The sequence below is a fragment of the Drosophila melanogaster genome, chromosome 3L, assembly GCF_000001215.4.
Source record: "Drosophila melanogaster chromosome 3L".
Taxonomy (NCBI): Eukaryota; Metazoa; Arthropoda; class Insecta; order Diptera; family Drosophilidae; genus Drosophila; species Drosophila melanogaster.
In genome coordinates this window covers 20,268,857-20,295,791 of record NT_037436.4, presented here as the reverse complement: position 1 = coordinate 20,295,791, position 26,935 = coordinate 20,268,857, and the positions used below count along the sequence as shown (strand labels likewise).

Below are 26,935 nucleotides of genomic sequence, written 5' to 3'. Positions count from 1 at the left end.
ACGGGTTTTATTTTTATAAATATATATGTATATTTATTGGTATCTGAAAATATCTGAATACTTATTGGTTTAAATATTTAAAAGCAATATATTTCGTTCAGGCTTTCAAGCTTAGGCTTTTAAATAACAAATGATAGGTAAACTGTGTTCATATTCATAGTTTCAAGCAGAATCAGTATTTACCTAGTTAATTTCCCAGTTTACAACCAAAATTCAATATCAATCTATGTAGGCAGCACACAGATTTGAGCATGCAGATGCGGGATTTAAGCTGGCCAAGAGTTCAACTGGCCGGCAACAGCCTTTCCACCCCCTTTCGCCCGCCTTGCTGTAGTAAAACTAGCAGCAGACGGCGTCACAACATGACAATTCGCGCTGGATGTCCTCCACACCACCCAACTACTTCAGCCACCCCCTCGTCGGGTGGGAAATCAACCACCATGCGTTGCATCCTTGGTGCCCGTGCCCGCTCTCATCTCGGTCTCTCGCCCGCTCTCTCGGCGCAGTCCTCACACCATCGTTGGCGTGCGCCTCTCGCTTTTTCCACGAGGAGTCCGCTTGAAGTGCCGAATCCGGTTCACGTCCTGGTGGCTCGTGCTCGTCTGTGCGCTCGTGGCTTTATTTTGGCTCTGGCCGGTGGCTCAAAGTCGCGTGGCAATCAGTTTGCTGCCGTCTGTGTTCGTGGGTGAAAGTCCGCACCGCTTGGCTGTTCGGATTTTTTGCCGCATCTCGTAGATACTTCATATGGAAAACGCTTCTATCGGTTGGAATTGTATCTCGTGAATTGTGCCGCCGCCGTCAAGTTACACTTGAAAATTGTCAAAATTGAATTCACCGAACGTTAGTGAACAAAGGTCCTCCAAATGGCCATAACGAGTGCTGCGGTCTTTGTCTCGATTCGGTTTTCAAACCAAACTACTGGCGTTGCCGGGTTAAGTCAAAAGGTTCTGTAGATATACTTAAGTGCTCAGTGAACTACTCATCAACAGAATAATCGTGTAGTGCAACTGCATATATCATCCTGCTCTTTGGTGAGTGAAGTGATCTCATTGCAGTTATTATATTCTCTTTATACGACTGTCTGGTCTGGTCTGGTTTTGTTTCCCGCTCTCGTTTTTCGGTGGTGTTTCGAAAATTGCAGGCGATTCGGGGTGTTTTTTCAAACTGCCGCCGACGACAGGTATGGGATAATCAATTCCAAGGAAAACTAGAATCAACAAGGCTGCAATTTTATTCAAAAGTGTGGGACCACAGAAATCCTTTTGAGAAATATATAAATCTCGTTCTCGGGCATAAATCTAATTGAACTCAATGATTTACCATTCGAGTAAGTTGCGTGTGAAAAGCTCATACATTTGCAGATATGCAAAGGAAGGCGGAGTTAAATACTTTGGGAGATCGATATAAGAAGGAAATGGCTATTAGTCACTACGATTTGCTATAAAAGAGGATGTTATTTTAATACAAAACTGTGTTCATGTTATTCCCAAATGTTTTTAATTTGTGACACAGGGGTAAACAAAGTGGGTTGAGTGCACCAAACAATTTCTTATTCCTCAGTACAATTTTCAATCCTTGCGTGCTAACATTACTCAGATTCATAACTATTAAAACAAATGCTCCGGGTGTGATATTAGTGGATCGATAAAGCTAATCTTTTTAATTAGCTTAAGAGGGTATAGTTAGCAGCTCATTATTGATTCTAAAGCACACTGGAGATATGGTTATGCAATTTAAATCCTTGTTATCTGTAATGTATCTGTGAGTATATTTAACTCCAGTTCATTGGAAACAAAACATAAATTTGAATTGGTAACAAATTCCTTGTTTTGTAAACAGGACACATTGGTCTTCTTAAAGGGGCCGATCAACCTCAACATTTAAAATCCATTAAGTTGAATTTCCTTTGAGGGCTTTTCCCCTTTGTCTGGCCTGTTTCTCCTTTGTCAAGCCCAAAAGTGGTCAATTGCCAGGCAGACAGAGGGCGGAAAAGTCGACAATGGAAATCCGTCAGATTTCTTTAATTTCCTCAGCAGTCTTTGACTGCTGAAATGGTTTCCTTTTCAGCCTGTCAATTGATTTGGCTCAAGAATAACGCCATTGGAGGTAAAGAAGTTTGGCTTAAAGCCGTTGCCATTGTGTATGAAGTGTTGAAATTTGAGAAAAAAAAGGGTGTCTCTACTTCGGTTTATCATCATTTGCCCTGAATCCAATACCCTTTTCATACAATATCTAGGGAGCATTTCGAGAGCCAGCTCCAAACAGATTTGCATCAAAGTTGGCAACAAATAGACTGTGACTTGCAGTTGGTTTTAGCAATTACTCTTTTTATATTTTCGGACTTCCTGGTGGCTTTCACACACGAACCCATGCACATTGTACACCGATGCTTTTCTAATTACGTTCATGTACATACAACATGGACATCTGATGTCACAGGTCTTCTTCGTTGCATTCAATTTGACTCGCTTAGAAATGCACCACCTTCCCTGGACTACCTGGGTAAGTAACCACCACCCACACCCAGTTCATGGAGGAACACATGTCATGGTATACCCTGTGGGTACCTGGCGGAAAAGAAAACAGAACAGAACAGAACAAAGTGAGAGACCCAGACTAAATTAATCAGGGGCCAGGTAGCGATTGGAGAGAGCTGGCGGACTTCCTCGGGGGTTGTATCCATACCATGCCGTCCAATCCTACTGCAACAAGCGAGTGAGCCGTGGAAAACAACCCCATGCGGACCTTTATAACTAGGGATTCCCCATATGCTTTCCCTATATTCAAGTGACTGGAAACTAAACTAATGGGTATCTTATATATAAATACACATGTAGCAGGGTCTTAAACATGGTGTAAAACGTATTTCCTTTGATTACCAAATTTTCCGTATAAGCAATACCCATTAAAACTTTTAACCGACCTTTTTTCGGGACTAAAAATGTATCCACAACAGGTAACGTTTCGCTAACTTTTCCAATGTCGGGTAACTAGACTTCAAAATGTAAGGAAAGAGTTTAGAAGGTAAAGTCAGCCAGCCTTTTTGTGGATTTTTGGTAACTTTCTTTGGCAGGCAACTGTGAATATTGGGGATGAAAGTGTAAACAGCTGACGGCGGTCTGAAGTACCTCGTATGCCAAAGTCCTTTCTCACGGGTTAATTTCCTTTCGCAACGCCAACATGCAAACATACAAATGCTTGCAAAAATATTTATTTAGTAACTCGATGACCGTCAGTTGTCTCCAGTTACTCAAGACGATTTGTTGATTAACTCTAAATGGATTTGAAATATTTGCATATTGCACCATTTCCGTTGGATCCTTAAAATCCTTAAATTTCCGCAGGCGGAAAGGGGAATAATCCTTCCTTATATAGTTACTACTGCCTAATGCGAACTGTAATTAAACTGTGTCTGCATAATTTAAGTGCTTAATTTTGCTGAAGCGATTGCTGTGCCGTCGCCAAGTTGAAATGCAAATAAATACTCAAGGCCTACATGAAAACGGCAAAAAAGAGCGAAAGGCAAAGTTTTCTGGATAGCGCCTGCCTCGCAACTCCAGTGGCGCACGCATTCCGCCTCCGGAAAAGTATTTGTAACAGTGTTTAAACTCACATAGCCCTCCGTGGTTTGCGAACTATTAAAAAGTGAACCGAGTTCTTGGGCGGTGGGCGGTGGTGCGGGTAGGTCGGCCAGCACTTGGAAATGTGGGCGGTGCGGTGCTGGGATGATTATCCAAGTTTTAGCATTCTTTCTGGCTCGGCATTCGGCTCTCCAACGCCATCAAGAGCCACATAGCGCACAGTTATGGGAAAATCTTTTAATTAATTTAAAACTAATTTTCTTGAAAGCCAAGTGAAATGACCTTTGAGTGTGCCGAAAGCAGTGCACATTCTCGGAACGCAATTTAATTTAAATATTTTAGCCAGCTCCGCTTGCTTCACATGCAAATCTAGAACAACACCTCAACTATGAGGCTTTAAACGATATGCAATCTTGATTAAATCACAAACTTGTAATTCATGTAGTTTGCATCTCGGTGTTGTGCAACTGCAACCTAATCATATCACACAGATGCTCCCTTTGATCTGAGCGCAAAAAGTTCGCCAAGAGGGGATTTTTCCGGGGCTATAGTCTCGAATGGATGCCAAAGCGACTCTCCGATTGCCCACCACTTTGAGGATTCGACAGGCATTCAAATGCCTTCCCCTCATCCAATCCCCCATCCCAGCACCCGGTGAAAGTGGATTAGCAATTTGTTAAGCCAACAATTTACCCAGCTCCGTGGGGCTTCACTTCGTCGAGTTGTTTGCATTTGTCAGGACCATGCTGTTCTTTTCTGCAGTTCCTGCAGCGGAAGGATATCCGATGACCCTGCCGAATGCCGCCTAGGGATCCATGTACAGGAAACGAAATGAGGATATTATCCAACGAATTATATGAATAATGGTATGCAATGTTAGTTAAATGCCGAGCAAAACTGAAATGATAGATACATTTTAAATTTTTAAACTTAATATACAATTCCACGGTAAATTATATAAATTTTTAATAACGATTTTAAAATTCCTTTTAGATATGCTTGTAAAATTATAAGTTTGCTACTTGAAAGTTCATAGCTCATCGAATACTTATAGTAAGCACAAATGAAACATTAAAATAAGTTGGATATCATCTGAGTGTTAGTGTTGTAAGTATTCTTAACTTAACTATAATTGAATAGCATCAAAAGAATCTAAGATAGGACTATTTATATTTTTTTTCCCTGTGTACCATCAACCTTTTGCGCGGCTTCTCAGTCTCTCACTTTGTGTTTAATTGTAATTTTAACTTTTGCCATTTAAGTGTCTATTGTGTGCCATCTGGAGCGACTTGTCTGCACCGCCGGCGAAGCCTTTTCCGCTCATTCTGTCACGCAGTGTTTGCCGTTCGTAAATGTTTTTAGTTCGGCTAAATGCAATTGTGGCCACTTCTTGCACTCCCTGCACTTCCTGCCAACGCACGTGGCCCACTCGACTGCCTTCAATTGCCAGACGGGGCGTATACGCAATTTAAAGAGCTCTTTAAGTATGAGTGCGATAATTGTCGCTTTAATTATCAAACGAAATAACGAAATAAGCTGCTCAAATTGGGTATTGCATAATATTTATTTATCAAAAATAAAATAAATCGCAAAGCCTTTCAAAGTCGTGATTGGATTACATCTAATGCTTATAATAAACGTTAGTCGTAGCTACTATAAAACATTTGTTTCCACATGTACTTAAAATGAGATTTATATGAAAGCAGATTATGTTTAACTTTCGACCAAAAGTACTAGGCTTTATATCCGCAAAAAGGTGAAAATAATAACAATACTCTGCCACAGCTTATGATGCCTGTAAAGTCGACAATTTATGAGCATTGAGTTCGAGTCACCTAGGTTTTTAATTTTCTGCTAAACGCATGGAAGGACTCACATATGCAATTACGCGCACAATGGTCTCATGGTTTCATTTGCGATTTATGCGAGAATGGAACTCGTCCGTCGCGACGGAAACGGAATAATTTCCCATTTCCGGTGTGTGCCAACAAGAAAACTCAAAACACACGCGCGCTTCCCTGTGTCTGGGTGTGTGTGTTCGTATGTGTGAGTGTCTTCTTTCAAACAAGGCGAATAATCACAGAACAGGTACAATAACACTCGACATTTGGGGGAATAAGGAAGCTGGAGGACTCCCATTCCGTGGAATCCACATTCCACACGGTAAGACGGCGGAAGCAGGTCTGCACGATTAAATAAAATACTTCCTAATAAAAAAACGCAAATTTAATTTACTTTCGGGGGCTGTCGACTCGCAGCAAACATAAATCGAAGTCAACGAGGTGCCCCAACCACCGAGATCTTCCTTCACGCCATCGAAAATTCAGTGATGAGAAGGCCAAGTCAGCTCTTAAAATATTCAAATGAAATGAATTGAGGAATGATCACACCATTCGAACTGAGCTCTAAGGCAAATATCATTCGAAATGTTTAAAAATATAAATATTTATATAAAATAATTGTCTGCTTGCAATTATAAGTAGTTGAGTTAAATGTGATCTCATGTAGCGAAAAACTGGCTATGAATAGTAACTTAAGTTTCTGCAACACTCCTGTCGCTGCTCCCTCAGTGCTCATTACGCGCTTGCTTTCAGGATCCGGATGGAGAAGTGGTATATGGCGTGTCCCATAAGCCCCCACCAGTTACCCAAAACAATTTCGCAGAGGAGGCAGCCAGATGGGATGCTAGGGAGCCTGGAAGATGGGTGGGTGTTAGTGGGAGTGGTGTTATGTGGGCATGCCAAGGTGGTGAGACGCCATATTTTCGACTCCATCACATCTGATGCCTGCGAGGCACGTGACGCCGAATATAATGAGAACAATTTTTATTTAAATTAGATCCACCGCCGGACACTTGGCACAATTATGGATAGCCAGCTAGCATCTGGTAGCTGGCAGCTGGGAACTGAAACTGGAACTCATCTCCTGGTCAGCACGGCGCAATCCAGCAGATATAGACACTCGTAAAATAAACTTAATGACCTGCTTTCGGCTGATTACTTTTCGACGTGATGGCCAAATATGCAAAATATTTTGCAATATGCGTGTTACACTTTGGAAAGCATTTGGAAACTGAAGGGAAAAGCAAAACATTTTTAATTAATGTATGCATCGGAATGGAAAATATCTGAAAGGCTCTGGAAACAAATGTTGTGGGTATGCCAAAATATATTTGGTATATATATTTGATAATATTGTACGATTTTTCATACTCCTTCTTAAACTCTTAAAAATGGGTACAATAACTCCTATTTAAATTCCTATATGTACAAACACAAACAAATCAATTTGATGTGGCTTTAGTTCCCCAAAAGTAGGCAATGATTATAATGACTACTGAGTATGGACTTTTTAGACGAATTTTTTGGGGCTTCCACTCCATCCAGCCCTAGTTGAATGAACTGCACATATAGTAAAAGCGAGAGTACAAACTTTTGAGGGTATTTCAATTTCAATTTTTCCCAGCTGCTCGAATTTAGGCTTCATCCTCGTAACTGAGCTTGTTTTTTGGCCGCCGCTCATTATCGTAATGGACACTTTGGACGGAGTGTTGCTCCGGGGTATTTCGGGGTGTTTGGGGACTGGACTGGGAATGGGAATGGGTGCACATTCCATTAATCATGCCGAGCACACAGCTCGAAGGGCCGTGAAACTGAACCGCAGAATCAACAACGACAAATCATGCGAAAGCGAATGCGCAAATAATGCCGCTTAAAATTTCAATGCCTCGGCATTATTCATTCCACCCAAATCCGTTATCGGAAATTAATTTTCAAAATCCGCTTAATGGCTAGAGCCTAGATGCGGCAATAAATTTATGAGTTTACAGATATTCGAATTTGGGGGTGGGGTTCCTTTCATTTTTTTTTTTTTTTTGCCCCTGTTTATGTGGGTTTCCCTTTAATCAGCAACTAGTTGTAGCTCTAATTTGTAGCTATGTAATATATGTACGCGAGAAATCCATATATTTGCGTTTTCGATTTGGCTTTTGCTTTTCTATATCAATTTACAATGTATTACTGTGTCCATATTGACATTGCTTTGGCTAGTTAATATTTGTCGAGCCTGCTGGCAAAGCCGCAAAAGTGCAGTAATTTACTTTTCCCAAAATAACACATTTCAGTCACGCAATGTGGGCTCCAATTAAAGTTGTTTAAGCACTTTTATGCCTCAAATTGCTCGTAAAAACTGACGAGCCATCGCCATAGAAATAATGGCAAATGTTATAAAAATTATATAAATATTGACTTGTTGGCGAGACAACAAATGAAATTTAATTGTGATGATTTGTGGCCATCGAAACGTAATCAACACTTTTTTCCCCTATTTGTTCATACAAATGCAGTTAAAATTCATTAAAGCGATTTTTATGCAATTATTGGTTAGTTGCAAAAGTTTTAACTAACGCTTATTAATTGGAAAAACTATTATTATTTTGGGAAAGTTTTCTTACCCATTTGAAAAACAGTTCCTATTCCTTACAAAATCAGAAATCAAAAACATTCCAAGTACACAAAACTCTCGTCTTCGTTTCAGTTGAGAATTGTAATTAATCTAAGCTGACTTGCGTTTTTTAATACCATCGCGAAATGCAGACAAAGTCTTGGAAGTGGGGCAACATATTGCCATCCAAAGAGTTTGTCGTTTAGCTGACTACGTTATATTCGATTTGCTTGATGAACTGAACTCCTTTGGACTCCTCGCCGTCTTTTCCTTCGATTAATGGATTTCTTCTCTTCGCCGGTTCTGGCGCCTGAAAGACTGCCATAAAATCTGACAAATCAACTTCCAGCTGTTTCAGCGTCAACGACCACAAGTACACACACACAAACATGCAATCACACGCACACACACACGTTCGCACAAATACAAGTGCGCAGTAGAAAAGGATACTGCGGAGTATATACAAGAGCCTTTGGGGGAAGAATGGGCAGGATATATGGCGACATCGCCCCACGAAACTCAAACGGGAGAGTTATGCAAATATGAATACTTCTACTGGGTTTTTTTTTTGCCTTGCTCGAGATAAAGTGAGGGAGGGGTGCAACTCCAGGCTCAAGTTCCAGAGTCCTGGATTTCGGCAATCGAAAATCAAGACGAAGAGTTTATATTTGGCGACCCTAATAATCCGCCCTTTCACTTTTCCCTCTGCTGATTCGACGATATGTGTTTATCCGATCTATTCGGACGTGCGGGTTCGAAATGGAAAATTATAAATCTGGGTCAAAAGCAAATGGCTTGTAATTCATTTTCCCCCATATGAAGACATTAGATGAGCATTATTCATGATTATGCGGGGTGTGTGTGGCTTTCTTATCTACAAAAACGTAAAGCAATTTCAATTTGCTGGAATATTATTGTTATTTTTTTTTTTTTTTGTGAAAAAAGTATGGGGACTATACTTCAAAATTTGCTATAAATGCGAAATCAATATTTGCGAAATGTATGCCAGTTAAAATGTATACCTCAAATATGCGTAAAATGTTATACATTTGCTGTGAAAATTTAATATCCAAGCTGTCTCTTGCTTGTCAATAGCCACAGACGAAACTAGTATGTAATAAACGTCTACTCGGTAGTTCAAGCATTTCATCAAGTTTGAGATTATTGAAACTTTCAGCTGCCATACCGAATGCAACTCGGCAAGGCTTCATTTGACGTCACAGTGGTAATTAATAAGCCCCTTCTTAGGATTTCGCATCCATTTGTGTATGTGCATCGCCAACTTCACGGATGCGGATCCCAAGTGTTGAGATGTGTTAGCAGCCAACTTTATGGCACGAACAAAGGCGACAGCCACAGGACTCAGCACCCAGGACTCCGGACGACGGACACCCGAAGGCGTTCCGAGTAGAAAGGCGGAGAAAGCTACTCGGAGTGTAGACAACAGGAGGCGGACACCGACAATGTGGCTGACTGATTTAAGTGCACATTTAGTGGCGCACGCAAGGCGAACCCGGCACACCCACTCTCGAGATGCATGCATTCCTGGATTCCCGGGACACTGGAGCAATATTTGTGACCCAAAACTAAGCTATGCTTGGAAAATTGTTTAGTTTATATGAATAATCATTAACGAAGTAGTTTTTAGCTTTATTAAAGTATGTATGCCTTTCATGAAAGTTATTATATGGTATTCAGTTTTAGTTAGATATGCTATTAGCTGCAGCAAGATTCAGCAAAGTTTCTCAGTGAGTCACATAACTCGAAGAATTCCTTTCACTGTACTTTGCTGTAGCTGTCTAAGATTGCGGTCTAGTCACTAAGTTTCCTGTGCAGACGACGTAGACGTTTATTAAAATGAAGTCAGTCCCCGGGTCCGACAGGTTTTGCGGTGGTGCCAAGACTGGGTCTTCAATTATTAAGTAGCACTTTCAGTGCTGCCCCCACGAAGCACGAGAACTGTAGGATGGGCACGAAGGATGCAGGACGCGCTTTAGTGTCCACCTGCATGCAATCCCGCCATTGGCCTCCGGCGCCCTCTCAAGTGGCTCATGCACGGCTCGCTGCTGCTCTTTCACTCCCGTGCACTGCGATAAAAAAGCAGTCGAAACTGGGAAAAGACCATACAAAACAGCTAGAGATGAGTGTAGAAATTGGCATCTGAAATGAAAGCATATGCATACAAATGTGGAAACAGGAAAAGAAAACATTCTTGTTTAATAAACTTCTAGAGATGGGTATCCAAATTGACACGTATAATGATTGCCTTGATTTTTTACTTGGAAATAGGAGGACACTGCATTCTTGTTCAATCAATTTGAAGGACTCTTTATATTAGGGTATATGGCTTCCGTTTCAACAACCCATGATAGTTTGAATTACCAAGTGGCTTTTATATTAAGATAGATTGACTATGAGTTAGTACCTTGTTGTATTACATGAATTGGTAGTAATTTATCTTAGTATTTTCCATGATTCTCAGTGTATCGGAGGACGCAGGCACTATCCACAAACTGCCCAGTTTTCCGTGGCTTTCCATTCGTCATGGCGTGGCCACAGGTGATGGGGTTTTGCTGTGGCCCGGAATAATGTGAGCCATTCCCGCCTTTATTCTAGGGGTAATGTACATAATATTTAGCCAACGGCTTGTCGGGTAACCCTAACTTCTGACGAAAGAGTTGCAAGTTTGTCGGAGATCCCCCTCCACATCATGCCATGCCCCAAAGAGCACCCACTGTTCGGCGCCAACGTCAATGTCAATTTCACCGGGCACGCGAGATGTGTTGGGTTATTCTTGTGGAAAATGCCATGCGATAAGGATGCAGTCTGGAGCAATTTTCGCCTCGCCAGCTTTACAGACCTCCCCACTTGGACGGGCTAAACTGCCGGTGGATTCCCAGTTCGATGTCGAGGGATCAGCCAGTTCCATGGGTATTTAGTGTGTTTGTCCTTTGTGCGGAACACGCAAGCCACCACATGCAATGCATAATTTTATGACTTGAAAGGAATTTGATGGTACTTTAAGTACTTGGCAACTTTCGTGATAAATTTTATAAAGTTTATTAAATCAACTTCTCCAACTGCCAAAGTGTTTCAAATTGGAAGGAACTGTCAGTTATTTGCGGTCATGATTGAAACCCGAGTTTCTTTCAAAGTTTCAAAGGTATTTTGAAATTGCTGCTCTGTGTCAAAAGCTGAACGAACAATCGATTTTATTTGTAAAATTAATTTGCATTTAATAGCTTCTTTGTTTTCTGACACTCTACACGATTTTCATGTTTTTTCCTGTTTTTGCTGGGGACAAAGAAGCGTTTTGCTGGACTCACTTCACAACGATTCTGCGGCTGATGTCGCAGTCATTAAAGTTTTTTGTGGTTTTGGTGTCAAGCACAGTGACTGCCACGCCCCCGCTTCCGCCCCCTCTTCAAATTGTTGTTTTGTTTTAACCCTCTAAACCCCCTCGCAGCTATAGGGCATTTATTTTTGTTGCCGTAACTTTAGGTGATGCACTTTGAAGCTTTTGGTTTCAGATTCCGTTGGATAAGAAACAGTGCAATGATAGCTCTTTAACAAACTTAATTTTACTTCAATTAAAAAGAAACTATTATTTTAATGTTGCATCTTTTTTAACACTCCATAGAAAGCGCTCCTTATACCTCTTACTCTTAGATTCGTTTAAAAGTTTATACATTTTGGCCTTGTCCGTCTGTCCGTCCGTATAAACTTTAAGATCTCAGAAACTATGAAAACTTTTTTTTTTTAATTTAATTGTTTGTCTTGCTAATTTCTATTGTTATAGCAAAAAAAAAAAAACATTGATACATCCACTAGCAAATTAACGGGTATCTGATAGTCGAGAAAATCGTTTCTAGTGTTCTCTCTTTGGGTTTTCCTTGCTGACATAGAAACAGATTTCCCTGAGAATATTTTCTCATTCATTAACTAAGTTTTCGCTTTGCTTTTCACAACGGGCTGCTGATTTTCAGTTGTCTTTCTCCACAGCAAAAAAGAGAGTTGGGAAATCTTATTTTCCATCGTGCTTTCCACCTGTTTACTCGGTTATTGTCCAGTTGACTTTCGCATTTTCCCTGTCACCTTATCTTTACTATTTGTCCAAATGAGCAAATGGTTGCCATGCCTTTTGAATGCGAATGAGGTCCGTTTCAGGTAATTACATGCGGGTGTACCTCTTTTACCTCTGTTTATTTTTAGTTTTTAACCCAATTGCACACCACACAAGGGGGGATGTGGGGGGAAAGGGAATTTCACCAGGTAACCGAGGTTTATACACACATAGCTATATATGTGTGGCGAAATGGAGTTTTAAGTGCAGACTCAGCTCGTTGCGACTGGCCATCCTTGGCCATTGATTAAGAGTAAACAGAGCATGTAAATGTTTGGATATTCAAACTGTGCATTTTTCCTTTGTGGCTGGATTTTTGCGCAGTTTAAGGTTCGCCATTGCAGCAAGCGTGTGTTTTGTGGTGCCACCCAGTCCCAGTATTCCCTGCTCCGTACTCCGCGGAGTTTACGGCGAAGTCACCCCAAAATGTTGTTGGCCGAGTCCGAACGGAATTTTCCTTGCCCACAAAATATAATGAATAACGGCGATACCACGGAGTCCAGGGTGGAAAGGCTGGTGGCCACCCGCGCAGCCGGGGCATTGACATTCTGGCTATCCAGAGGATAGAGAGTAGAGCCCTAAGCACAGGACCTCCCCTAGTCCGTTCCCATTCATCCACACTCTTCCATTTCGATTTTCCCGGACAGCCGTGCAACATAATTCTTCGGCCGCCGTCGCTTTGATTTTCCGCGCTGCGAAAATTTCGCAGTTCTAGGCTGGTCAGTAATGCACTGGGAGAAATATGGTCAGAGTTTTTTTAATACATGAGAGCATTCGTTTGGAACTTAGTTGGACCTAAAACATTTTAATTTATCCGTATTGAAATATAGTTAATTTTTTGAATTATATGATTAACTATATTTTAATTGTGTATGCGTTTTCTTTATCTGAAAAATCATGTTATTTGAATTCTAAAAAAATAACTAGTGCGGGTATGTTTAAATTATAGATATTCGTTATAGTTAACATTCCTAAATACTAAACATGTAATTTATTTATTGACTTTTCGAATTGTTCGAGTGACTCGATAGCGAATTAGCGCTCTCCGCTGGGCGGCAACTGGGTGGCGACTGGTTGGCAGGATAACGGATAACAGCCGTTCAAAGGACCGCACAGTGCAGTTAATAGTTTTCCAATGCCGCCGGGGGCACACACGCACTGCCCTCTGACCTCCGACCTCCGACCTCCGATCGCCCACAGCGACACCGATAATCATGTTGATGGGCCTGCACTATTGAACAAGAAACTTCAGCCGGCTTTGTCAATTGAAAATGGGAAATTCGGGTGGGTGGGTGCTACACAATCGAAAAAAAGAAAACCATTCTGTGGGCTCTCCTCTTTCAATTTGGTGCAAATGTCTGTTTTTCTATTTGGCCCCCTGCACGATTTCCACTACATTTCCCACACTTTCGCAGTGCGCCGGATGACCATAGGATTTGTCCGTAAGTCGGGCTATTTGCACATTTTCCGTGGGGGAAACTCGTCTTCAAAAATCATATGCGACATGTTCTCGTTTTCAGTTCAGGGAAATTCGAATTGAATTTGTATTATAAATGTAAAACATTTTATTTGATGGGAGTAGGAATATATTGAATAATTTAAGACCTGTAACATTGGCGTCTTAAGAAGGAGGTTGTATTTACATTTTAATAATATAACAATATAAATGTGTTAAAACGTACTTATCATTTAAAGGCGAAATGAATGTGAAAATTAAAGAAATTTCATAAATTATTGGTTTATTCACTCAAATGTTACTACCAGCAATTTTCAGCTAAATTGGATAGAAAATCACCCAAGGTTGTGGTATTTAAATGTTTGATTTTAGTATTCTCACATTCGAATTAGTGTCTTAACTAACCTTTCTAAAACAAAGAACAGCTATACAACATTCAAGGCATTCGTTTCCGAAAGACAGTTCAATTTGAAAAGGGAAACACGACATGGGTTTTCCATTTCCATTCACAGCCAACGGTTTCAAATCCATGAAACATCCATGGGAATAATCGGCTATAAAACTGAATGATTCTGGCTGTAAAAGGCGTTCGTCCACAACCAACTGTTGTTGGAAAACTCGAAAGCGGGTAAATGCGAACGGACGCACGTGTGTGCGGCAATTGGCAGGACCAACTCATTAGCGCAAAGGGCGTACAGTGTGCTATATAGCACACATACAGCACACACATATATAGCCGCATATAGCGTATAGCATCTGGTCATCGGGCGATCCGTGCGTGTCCGCAATTAAGGTGCTGAAAAGGACGAAGAGGGTAACATATCCCAGTGACGCGACAGATTTCGCTAATGACCATGGTGGGGGTGAGTGGGTATCCACTGGATGCCTCTTCCTGTTCACTGAATATCCGACACTAGCCCAACCTGAACCACCTTCGGAACTTTTGTTGATGAATCGAAAAACTACGGGAATTAGATGTGCATGTCAGTCGGGAAATTACTGGCTATGCCACCTTATCCTCGCCAGCTGTTAATGTATCGCCGCCTCTGGTCAGGGATCAAAAAGTTGTTAATATTTTATTTGTGGCTGATTATTTAATTACGCGGAATGGTCGCTAGCTACCCACTGGGAGTCATTATGTTCGCCATTAAAATTTGCCCATATATACGTCAATTTGGTTTTATTTTAGGGCATTACTTGAGAATTTACTTGAGAATAGTAATCTTAGATATCAAATAGAAATTACGACAAAGAACAAAATAAATGCTGAAGTATATGGAGTTTGGATTAAACTATTGTTCAAAAAATCGAGTCTACTCGCAATTTATTTAGGTATTGTCTAGTCACTCCGAATCTTGACTTTTCCTTCTTTATGTTTGTTTTATTCCTTTGTCCTGGAGCATAACTTCCAACGAAATCGCATTGAATTGTGGAAATAATCGCCATAAAAATGTTTCGTGCTCGACTAGTAATTGGTTTGGGAATTTATGAGGGTTGATTGTATTTCTTTTTTTTTTTTTTGCTTCCCCCTTTTGAAACATACATACAGGCATAGAACAGGTCATATATGTGGGGTTTTTGGTTGGGGGATGGGGAGTTTTAATGCCACAATAGGGGCCATTGACACCCTTTGTTGGGAGTTTATTTTAAAGCTTTTTTTTTTACTTACGGACAGTTTATTTGTATGGAGCAAGAGTTGAAGCTGTTAAAAATACGGCCCTAAGTCCTATTCAATAATGATTCATAAAAAAGCATAGTCTTTTTGTTCATTTTGTCATTATCAGCGGAATATGAAGGATAATAAATACAACATCAATATCTGAGATAAGTTTTACTTTCTTAACTGCTGTTTAAAAGCACTTGTTAAGTTTTTACTGTAAGACCATCAATATCCCAGAATAAATTATAAAATCAAAATTGAGTAAGGAGAAATGAGATCATCATAATAATTTCGTTAGTGAGTCTATAAATGTGCACCTCAATTTGTCTTGAATTTGATTTGTGTGCCTTTCAGTAAAGTCAACTTTTTTCTTTTTTGCAGAAAATGCCTGGCAGGTAGACTTCTGTCTTTCCTCCACAGAAGGCCAGCAACGTCGCAGCAAAAATTTTCCTCTGGCGATGAAAGCTAAACAAATGACGCTCCTTTCATGAGGGATTGGGCTAGGAGCCATCTGCCGCGCCATCGCCATCGCAATTGGAATCAGAATCAGAATCGCAATTGCAGAATGTGTGCCAGCGACGTGGAACCTTTGGTATCCTTCCACTGAGTGGCAGGCGGAGATTCTTTCTTAGACTGACACCTCTGATTGAATCGGCAAGGGCGGGAGGAAGTAAGGGGAGATCGAAGGGAAAGCCGAAGGAAATGCGGAAAAACTCAAAGGAAATGGCGGCGAATCGGAGGCGCAAGAAGACAATCGGCATGCTGACATCGGGACTGAAATCAGTAGTCAAGTGGAAAATTATTGTCTCATCCATAATGTTGCTCTTATTAAGCGGGACAAGTGAGTGAAACTCATTTACGGCACTACATGTGACTGCCTCTGACACATTCGGCCTGAATAAATACATAAATTCATTTGTACGCCCAACAGGCGTATACGCAATATTTGGATAGCACACAGTAGATACTTTGAAATGGTCAGCAAGGCGTTATCCAAATCATGTTGTTTCACTATACAAGTGCAAGTGCAAACTTTACCAGGGGAGTTTACTAGTTCTGGCATTTTCACCATCTGTCATTTTGAATTCGACAACGAGATGTAAAACCAACTAACAGAAATACCCTTTATGTCCTTGTAAATATATTTAGGAACACAACTATTTCACAAAATGCACAAGAGCTTAAGGATCAATTGCATTAATATTTGAATATTTTTTTGTAATATAATATAATTAAAAAATCTTGCAATATCTAGGATATTAGGTATATATTTTGTATATTCCGTTTAAAATAGAGATCAGTAGAGTTGAGTCTTTATCTATCCACAACAAAAAAAGAGAAAGACATCAAACTTCGTGGCTGTGGATGGAGTTTTCCTTCTATGTTTTTGTTTTGTTTGCATAATTTGTACCCGGGGGAGTTGCTGGATGCGAATGCGACTCAATTTACACGACCTGGGTGGAGTGAACAATGGCCGAGGCTCTTCAATGGGTCCAAACAGAAGGCAGCCACACGAAACAAATTACAAGGATTTATAATTCTTATCTCTCCGCTTTGCTTTTCTCTCTCTCTTGTTTCATGTGGTGACTCCTTGGAAATTGCCGGCATTGTGTACTCCTGCTACTGCAATTTGGATTCGGATGCGGTTTCGACAAAAGGTCACGTGCTGGCGGTGCGAAAGGGTCGTCTGATGTCCCCCAGCACATTCACCGCCCTCAGCGGGGACCTGCATGTGCAGATCCAGTTCAATGGGAACGAGATGTCTTCGCAGGCGGAGGAGGAGCACACCATCGGTGGTGGCCCGTCCAACGAGGAGCCCTTGAGCTCCAGTGACGGGCTGAAGAGCAGGAACAACACCATAATGAGCACTTTAGTCATTAGCAAAATCATTGATGAAGTGGAGTCACCGCTGGAAAAGGGTTTGACTCCGGGCCCCGAGGTAACCAATACCAGCCAGGTGGTGCTGCATCGCAAGCGCAAGGAGGTGGTGCAGAATATACCGCTCTTCCCGGATCCCCGATTCAATGTCACCCAGGTGACGGTGCCATGCCAGACCTTCCTGATCGGAGGACGCTACGAGATGCAGGTGGTGAGCAATCTCAAGTCGGTTAACCGGAGTGAGGTGACCACCACATTGGTGCCCGCGCAGGATGAGCGACTCCACCAGACGCTCGATGTGCGATGGCCCAGTGCCGAGATGATAGTGAGTCCGGTGCGCCTGAAGACCTATCCCAAGCATCCTGTGGAGGTGACCCTCCGCTTTCCCGAGGTCAACTGCAATCAGTCGGGCAGTCTGGCATTGCCGGAATTTTGGTTGGAGCTAATTTACTGCGGCAAGGATCGCAGCTGCAATCGGAATATAACCCCAACTAGTGTCCTTTTTGCGGAGCAAATACGCGGATTCCCCAAAAACAAGAGCCTCCATCTGGGATGCGAACTATTTGGACTAGCGGGAAACTATGCAGTCCAACTGAGACCGATGATTCCCGCCCAGAACGTGCCCACCACCCGGCGGCTACTGAGCGTCGATTGGAGCGACGAATTCGTGTTCAACGTGTATGCCCGCAGCATATTTCCCTGTGATCCGCACACGGGAATCGGTGTCCTGTACGAGTATCCTGGCTGCATTCTCGAGCAGGGCGACCGGGTGCGTCTTTATGCTAGGCTGCGGGCCGATGTCGCCTCCCTGAAGCCACCCACGTCGCTCCACTATGTCTCCGAGCAGCGGGTCGTCAAGAGCCAGCATTCCCTGTACTTTGCCTGCGAGCACTTCTCCGAGAAGTACGTAGAGTACTGCTTCGTCTACGTCAGCCAGGCAATTTCCGGAGCCGTAGCCGATGTCCGGATGGACTGTGTGCCCACCCTGCCCGTCAGCGGTGAGTGGTCGATGGTGCATTAACGCCGTTTTTAACTCCATTAAAAGGAAAATCCCAATTAAGCTGGAGTTCAAATAGTTCTTAACACATTATTGCGTGTGCTCGCTACACTGAAAAAAATACCCTTTTAATTACTATTTCGCATTAATTTTTAAAAAAGCATAACTTCAAATTTTTTCACATTATTTAAATTTTAATCAAGCCCTAAAGCATTACAAAGGCATTTTTGAAATACATAACCCTCAAATAGTTTCATTTTCCCGCCCCATTATATTATATATTTAAGCACGCTGTATAAGTTTTGAAGTGATTAGCTCATGACACCACTCTTTCCGCAGACTCGGATACCGGTGGCTGGGGACCTTGGAGCGAGTGGACGCCCTGCTCCACAAATTGCTTGGGAGGAACGCGCAATCGCTACCGCTTCTGTGACTCACCACCCCCGCGATATGGGGCCAAATTCTGTGAGGTATGTAAGCCCAAATAACTCGCCAGATTAACCTCTGAACGACCTCTGCCTCCCCACCTGATTTGACAACGTTAACAGCCAAAGTTTGATTGAGTGCTCCCAGAAATGATTAATACTTTGGCGCATCTGAGCCATCAAGACGATTTCAATAAGTGCGGAACTACAACTAAAGACAGGCGAACTTCGCCCGACTCTGGGGACTTCGTTACCCAAGAGATTGCTTCCAGCTTAGTTCACACATTACACTCGACTTTCCTACACTGAGCGAATTCTAAACACTTTATATTAACTAAAAACTCTCAGCTTAGAACATATAAATGAGGGCATAGCCAAACTCAGCTAAAACTCAAATACAAGCTCAAACATTTTCATTAGTGACGAAACAAATACATTTTTTTATATTCCCAAAAGTAAAACGGATAAAATCTTGAAATTGAAAGGCAACTGAGTAATTCCTTGCAGTGTAGCCCGCCGGGGCAAAGTGGAACTATTTCATTGTTTTTGTTTGTGGGCCATGCCGTGGAGTGGACTGGCAGCCGGAGTGGGTGGCTTCGGCACGGTATGTTATGTTGTCTGCAAGCGTGTTTCCACACTGCGACACTTGCTCCAGATTGCGTGGGGAATTTACGACGCTTCCGACAATTGTCGGCCTACTGCGCCACGCTTTATCTTGTTTCTTTTGTTGAAGCGAGTGGAAGAATGAACCTCCGCCTCCGTCACTATCTGTTCCCGCACTGCCACCATCCACGTCCTCATCCGCGCATTTCATTATCCAAAAACTTCCGGCATCAGGATCCAGCGATAGGGGCACATTTGCCCGTACTTTGCCAACTTGTTCGGAACAATTACAGGCAAAGTTTTTAAATGCTCCGCACACTTATTGCAAGTAGTTCTTACACGGGAGTCGCGGACGCCACGGATGCTGGAACAATGGATTCGCCGTGAGGCGACTACAATTGCGTGGGCGGCTGTGTCCATGGGCCGGCTGCTGGAGGAGCACCCGGTCGGTGGGTGCCACACCCACACCCACTTGCCTCGACAATTTGCATTTGCCCCCAAAAGAAACGCCCGGAGGCGTTGCCGCCCATGTGCGTGTACAAATATTGCCCCACGGGCTATTAATCAAACAAAGCTCCCACACGGCAGGCACTATTTGCTTTTAGAAAACACGGGGAATAACCTTTTGTGACCACAGAAGCACCACAAACTCAAATTAGTGGCTTTCTAGTGGCGCTTTAAGCATTTTAAGGCAGTAAAATGTTTACCATATTCATGATTTAGGCAGAAAAACACATTTAAATTAAATTTAAATAGAATTTAACCAAAATTGTTAGTCATTCTGGGGAGAAAAATTTATAAAATGGAGCTTAAAGTTATATATCTATTTGTAAGGGGATAGCTAAAATACCTCTGAAAAAAAACTGATATTTTTAATGGTTTTTATAGAATATATTTGTCCAGTTTGGTTTATTTAAGGTAATGCTGTGGTTGAACTAAAAAATGATTCTTGTTCGCTGAGTTTCACTCTTTTCCCAAAAAAGCCACATCTGTAATGATATTCAGGTTCGCTTCCGAAAACAATTGGAAATAATAGTACATGTGTATACATATAACAAATGGATTCACTTTAAACTCTTTAGGTCCTTGGAAAATGCTTTACTAAATTAATAGTCGAGTTCCTTCCAGAAAATAAAGCTTTATGGTCAAACAGTAAAGGATATGGGTTCAGCTTTGAAAAGCTTTAATTTCCTTGACAACGGTTCATCAACTAGTTGTTATAACAGAGCTCATTTTAATTAAACAAAGAACGATGGGTGTGCAAATTCATACTTATAAACAATGTCACTGGCGTTTTGTAATTCTTAAAATATCAAACACTCGTCAAAATTCGTAGACAGTCAATTCTGATAACGAACAGCAGCCTCAAAAATGCCGCCGAAAGTGAAGAAGGAGAAGAAGGATGTGAACAAGGTGACCCAGGTGGACAGAACCTTCTACGAGCTGACCATCACGGATCTCAACCAGAAACTAGCTCGACTGCGATCCCACGTGACCACCGTCGATGAGTCCAACATCACGCTGACCGAGAAACTCAAGGAAGTGGAGGCCGATGGCGTCGACGTGGCCGCTCACTTGGAACGCACCCTGGCGGAGAGGAATAACTCGATCACCGAACTGGAGGAGCGCCTGGTAGAGATCACCAAGGTGCGGGATGTGGAGAACCGCGTGGCACAGGAGAAGATCGGCGACTTGGAGTCGAAATACAAGGCCATGCACGACCAGTTGACCTCCGAAATAAAGCTGCTTAATGGCAAGCTGAATTCCCTCGACGAGTTCCGCATCCAGAGGGATGTCCTGTTGGCCAAGTTCGATGAGCAGGAGGCGGATCTCAATGAGCGCGAGAAGGATCACAAGGAGGCGCTCTATAATATGGAACAACGAGCTGTGGTGGAGAAGGATGCGCTAAAAAAGGAGGTCGAACAGAAGCTGCTGCAAGTTTCCGAGGACTTCACCCGGTCCAGTGAGATCCGCAACGCTGGCTACACCCGCCGCCTGATTCGTGAGAACATAGCCCTGCAAAAGGAGATCGATCTACTGGTCATGTCCCAGATAAAACTGCAGCAGGCATATACCAACCAGAAGTCCAAGCACAAGGAGATGGAGGAGCAGTACAGTGCCCTCGATCAAATCAAAAACGAGCTGGTCCGCAACTCCGTGAACAAGATCAAAATCATTGAGGGTCTGACCAGGAACTACGAGAAACTGAAAGCCAAGTACGTGGAGGTACTGCGCTACAAGAAGGCCTATGAATCCCTTCTCCAAGCTGAAAAGTGCGAGAATGTCAAGCAAAAGGATGCGGCCGGAAAACTCCGGACCCTGGCCAAGCGAATGGAGATTTTGGATCTGGACAATCGAAATCTGGAGGTGGTCCATGCCCAGCACGAGATCGAGATTACTCGACTGCGTGGAGTCATTCAAGAGATCAAGTGCACTGTGCGGGATGCGATTGTGGCGGAGCAGGCAGCCAAGAAATTCCCGGAGAGATTAGTCGAGGCCAATGTGGATGATCCCGCAATGATAAATGAAGTTCGGGAGGAGGCCATATCCCTTTGCAAGCTGAAACGCAGCGATTTGCTCTCCCAGCTTATGAGCATCGTGAGCTCCCATTCGGAGGAGCTTCCGAAGACTCCATCGATTGCCTCCATTGTCAGTGCCACCTCATCGCTGTATGCTCCAGGTAAAATGGGCTTCATGCCCACGAGACCCAAAGCAACGCCATTCGACGCCTTCCGCAGCGAGGTCATCGAACAGGAGCCGGATCGCACCGTTCCGGAGGATCTGCAAAAGCAGAAGATGCAGGATCGGCTAATGACCTCGTTGCGAGGTGACGAGAATACCATAATCGATGTGGAATTCGGCACTACTCTATACGTTTCATCATCGCGCGAGGACGATCTCATTGAGGTGGAGGAGGAGCCACTGGAGGAGCCAGAGGGTTCCACCAGCTCCATGTCTGTGAAGAAGGCCAGCAGTGAGGGTTCAGTGGCTCCGCCCGAAACCGTACCGCTAGCCGTTTCCGCATCCTCGAAGGACATCAAGGGTGCTCCCAGCATTGGGGCTCTGGACACACTGACGGCCACATCCAAAATGACGGGTGTTACCAACGAGGACGAGGGCGAGGAGGAAGGCGAGGAGGAGGACTTCGATGTGCAGTTCGTCTACTAGAGGGATATGAAAATTGAGTTTACTTGTAGTTCCAATTTTGTTGAGTCTTGAATAAATATGTGCAAAGTCAAAAACGTGTTATTCTTTCGTTTAAATTCTTTAAATGTTTCATTAACATAGAAAGACTTCATGATAATTTCCATAGCTCATACACCTCTGCAGTTCGATTCGTCACTACTTTCTTTTCTTTTGAGCGCTTTTTTAAACTCTTAATAATATAATTTACATATGTATTTACAGGGTCCTTCGGTTGAGACCCAAAAGTGTGGCAAAAGCATCGCCGACACGTGGGACTGCATTTACGAGACTTCGGGTACAGTCATCACCAAGGAAAATAGCACCGAGGTGAGCCAGGAAATTGGACCAGGATGTCGTTGCGGCTGCATTGTACATCTGGGCTCTTCGAAGCCCAAAAGGATCATTGCTGGAGCCACACAGAGCTGTCCTGGCCGCTCATTCTGGCTAATACAGGTACAGACTATTAACCAATTCCATAACAACCTCTCAACTTACCAAAAAAATATAAAAAAAAAAATAGTAGAAAATAGGGAAAGTTAAGTGACGCTGCCCTTTGGCATTTGGTCAAGTTTTGAAAGCTTTCAAGTTGTCTGCCGCCATAACTATAAAAACGAACAATGCCAAACACTCAGATGTCCAAGTCCATGAATAAAATTCCGCTACGCTTCGCAGGCTGCCCCAAAATGACAAAGAAGCCCCCACTCAATGCTCCATGCCACAGGGCAGTGGTGCTCCGATCTGGACGCACATCGCTGGCCAAAGGGGGCTGAACTCAATTCATGCATAATAAATGCCCCACTTGGTAGGCGTTTTGGCCAGTCCCCAAACTATCAATGCGTAAGGGGTCCAATGGGGGTGAGCTGAACTTAATGTACTCGGTATTCTCGGTAGGAAGGGGTATGCTCAACGCTATCTTGGGAAAAGAACATCCATTGTCTTTTAGTAGGTTAAAAATTGCATGGAAATAAATTGTTGGAAAAAAGGCAAGAAAAGTGAAAGAAAAAAATTAACAAACAATTATTGGATACAAGCAGATTTATTGCTGGAAAAAATAATATTGAAGAGATTTTTAGAATAGAAAGAATCTCGGGTAGAAAAATGATTATTGACTCCGAGCTATACTATCGAATACTAGGAAACAAAGTAGATAGGAGGATATAAATAAATATTATAATGAAGAGGAAATAAATACCATATATATATTCGTATATAAATATACGAATAGAAAAAATTAAAAATTTAACTTTAAAAAATTATGAATGTATTGCAAATGTTTTTACATTTTGCTTGATACAACACCCTCTTGACATTCCACCAGATGTTGGGACCCATAAAGAGGCCTGAAGTCCAGTATATATATATATATTCAATGGGTATCAGATGAAAGGACTATCGACTTTTCCATCCATACACACTTTGACTCAGGCCCTTTTTTGTTCGATACAATTGGAATGATTAGACCTGCCAATTGACACGTTCGAGGGATGAGGGGAATGTGCCAATGGGCAGGAGGCTTAATGGTGATGAATGCCTGACCCACTTCGGCAGCATCCGCTTGCCCCATGCCCGGGAATGTGGGGAAACCCCAAGCCAATTGCCCGTATGTTCACGAACACAAAATTCCTTTTCTCGCAGGTGGATGGTGAGGAAAGCATTTCACTGGCACTGAGTTTCCTCCGCTTGCCTTGTGCCACCCAGTACATAAAGGTGCGCGATGGACCGTCGCTTTCGTCCACCCTTCTCGTGGAACTCAATGGCGGTGGACTGATCCTCAAGGGAGCCGGCGTTCCGGTGGTCGTCGATTCCACTGGTGGCCAACTCCTGGTGGAGTTCTCTGCCGGCGATGGACCGGCGGGCAATGCCACTCAGGAGGCAAGTCCAGCCTGCACCGGGGGATTCATGGCCAATGTGCAGCAGCGGTTGGGTGAGTAAAACTTCGATAAATATTCAACGAATTTAATAATTTAATTTAATTTAAATGTTCAACAGCTACAAGGAGCAGTAACAGTAGTATCACACTTGTGGCCGCCACTCGTTTGTCTGGAAAAACTCGCTCTGTTGTCCACAAGTCCATGTCAAGACTTCGATTTACCCTGGTTCATCTGAGTGCCATGATCTTTGCCAGCATAATCATCATAATTAGTTCCCTTTTAGGTGGGCTCTTGAAATATAAGTATAGATTTTATAGATGGTAATCACCACTTCTATCGCTTCTAGGTGCCCAATATGTGGTGCGATATCGGAAGTATCACCTGGCAGTGGCTCGGCGACAGGACGAAGGATCCAGACTTCACACTCCCAGAGCATCGCTGAGTTCCCTGCAAGGTCCTCCCTCACGGGCCATGTCCACAACAACTCTGCTTTCGGAGGTCATTTACATGGTGAAGATGCGGCCCAAACACCACTTGCGACACTCCATTCTCCGCGAGAGCGTGGACGCCGAAAATCTGACCAAAGAAACGGAGTTCAAGGAGTCGGATTCCCAGGGAATGCTGGCGAAATGGTAAGGCTAAAAGAGAGGTGGAAAAATAAAGCTAACTAAACTCGTTGCAGCGCGGAAATTAAGGAGCTGGGAAGCTCGGCCTCCATGGTGACTCTGCGCAACGAGAGATCGTCACCAGCGCGATCTCTGGATACTGGAAGTATCATTGGATCACCTTCCTCTGCGGAAGCCGAACTGGCTGCGGTTCACAGCAGGTCAGAGTCCAAGGATTCCCCCTCGGATGAGCCAATAGAGCCGCCGAGCTGCAAGGACAGCGCCAGGGACTCGGAGTCCATCATATCCTCAGGAATGAGTTCCCTGTGCAACAGTCCACCGATGAACAGCAAGCGACTGAGCAAGTACTCTGATCGCTACGATGCGGTGACCCTGAAGTTACTCTCCTCCAGATTGGATGAGAGCCTGCAGGATGCCAGCTCCCTACTATCGGTGACCGAATCCTTCAGATTGGGTCGCCTGAGAACCCGTAGTGTCAGCTCTTCCCTGACGAATGTGAGTTACGAGGTTACACTGGAATTTCTTCAGCTAAAAATTAATAAAATTAGAAGAGCTCACTAATAGTTAACTGTTTCAGGGTTGCTATTCACCAGCTGCCAGTGTGGTTAGCACGGCGACCATCAGGACGACCAGTAATCCCAAGGAGTCCAAGGAGAAGCAGAATCGAAGGAAACTCCTGGCCCGACCAGGCTCAGAATTTTCGCTTGGAAATCAAGAAGAACTTGAAATGGATTACTACGATTACAATGTGATCAATGCAGGATCGGCACCGGGCTCCTATCTTGGAATGGATCCGGCTTACCTTATCTGGATACCACCATTCGAAGAGGTGGCGGAGCGGGAAGAGGACGACAAGACTCCAGAACCGGAACCAGATCCCGAGAGGGATGAACGGCAGCCGCTGTACGAGGAGATCCGGATGCCCAAGTACGGACACTACCTAAGTCCAGCCAGTAACACGGAGTCCAGCAAGTCCACAACGGCTGACAACACACCCAGCTCCGAGGAGAGATCCCCGCCAGATAGTGGGCGTCCCTCAAAGGCCACCTCACCCTGCGATGGAACCGAAAGGGGTGGAAGATCCATGCCCAAGCAACCCACTCCCTTCATGTCCAGAAAACAGAGACGCCAGTCCAAACAGCAGATGCAATCCAGTTTGTCCTTGAGCGCTGGTTCGCTGGATCATGAGCAGCGACGCAGCAGTAAAGTTCCAATCGAAATTGCTGCAGTGCATCAGAAGGTGGAAACCGAACTGGAACCCAACGACTCCATGACTGGCTCTTATGTGGAGAAGGAAACTGCCGTGGAGAAATCATCGGGGGATCTGCAGGAGTTTCTGTCTCTCGATGATATTCAGTTCGCCGACGAGAGTGGCAGTGACTACGAGGCTGTAAACCTCAAGAAAGTACCCAAATCGGAGCTCCAACTAAGCCAGGATGATGCTCGATCCAAAATCTTGCGAAGAAAGGAGCCGAAGTCAAAGGAAGTGGCCGTGTAACACCAAGATATAATTGTACATAAAACCAGCACAAGAATAGCAGTATATGTTTAGTATAGTTTATAATACGATCTTGTAAAATACGGGTAAATATAATATATACATATATCAGCACCATACGAAACGTAGACCACCTGGAGTAGTAGTTGTGTTTTTAAAGCTAGGATTAAAGATCGTCTCAATAATATGTAAACTTGAAAATCGAAAAGAATATAGAATGTAGTCTCCACAGCTCTTCTTTAAGCCTAATCTGTTCAATCTCTCGTTACACTGTACATATATAAGTTAGCTAAGGCTCACTGTAGTTTAAGTATTTATTCGCACTCGGCTATGTACACAAACCAGTTTATATTGATTTAATTAATGGATTTTATTTGGCAATTACTTGAATTTATAATTAGAGAATTGGAATTATGAAATTTTGTGATCTTCATTTTGTGCTTGTAAGCATTGGAAAAATTCTAGTCAATACATTAGTCAAAATTAATTAGCATTTAAAATCAAAAATGTTTTTGTTTCTAACAGTTTTAAAGCCTTTCTATATCACCCCGACCTGTAAGATAAGAAAATAAATAATAATGAATGGAA

The 26,935-nt window shown here is 43.0% G+C and overlaps 2 protein-coding genes and 1 long non-coding RNA gene across 3 annotated transcripts, besides 1 other annotated feature; all 3 read left to right on the top strand.

Annotated features, from left to right (window-relative positions):
- Positions 1-658: 658 nt before the first annotated feature.
- Positions 659-26,933, top strand: gogo (golden goal). The gene is made up of 10 exons (NM_140943.3): positions 659-1,031; positions 15,645-16,104; positions 16,922-18,139; positions 18,478-18,608; positions 22,575-22,805; positions 23,988-24,276; positions 24,342-24,506; positions 24,570-24,855; positions 24,906-25,344; positions 25,427-26,933. The coding sequence occupies exons 2-10, from the start codon at positions 15,966-15,968 to the stop codon at positions 26,345-26,347; spliced, it is 3,819 nt and encodes a 1,272-aa protein (NP_649200.2). The 5' UTR covers positions 659-1,031; positions 15,645-15,965; the 3' UTR covers positions 26,348-26,933.
- lncRNA:CR43890 (long non-coding RNA:CR43890) lies at positions 4,640-5,090 on the top strand. The gene is made up of 2 exons (NR_125015.1): positions 4,640-4,688; positions 4,844-5,090. It is a non-coding gene; the product is annotated as a long non-coding RNA:CR43890 (long non-coding RNA).
- Positions 11,850-11,908: a mobile genetic element.
- CG17122 (uncharacterized protein) lies at positions 20,457-22,403 on the top strand. Its single transcript, NM_170639.2, has one exon. The coding sequence runs from the start codon at positions 20,538-20,540 to the stop codon at positions 22,332-22,334; it is 1,797 nt and encodes a 598-aa protein (NP_730506.1). The 5' UTR covers positions 20,457-20,537; the 3' UTR covers positions 22,335-22,403.
- Positions 26,934-26,935: the final 2 nt, after the last annotated feature.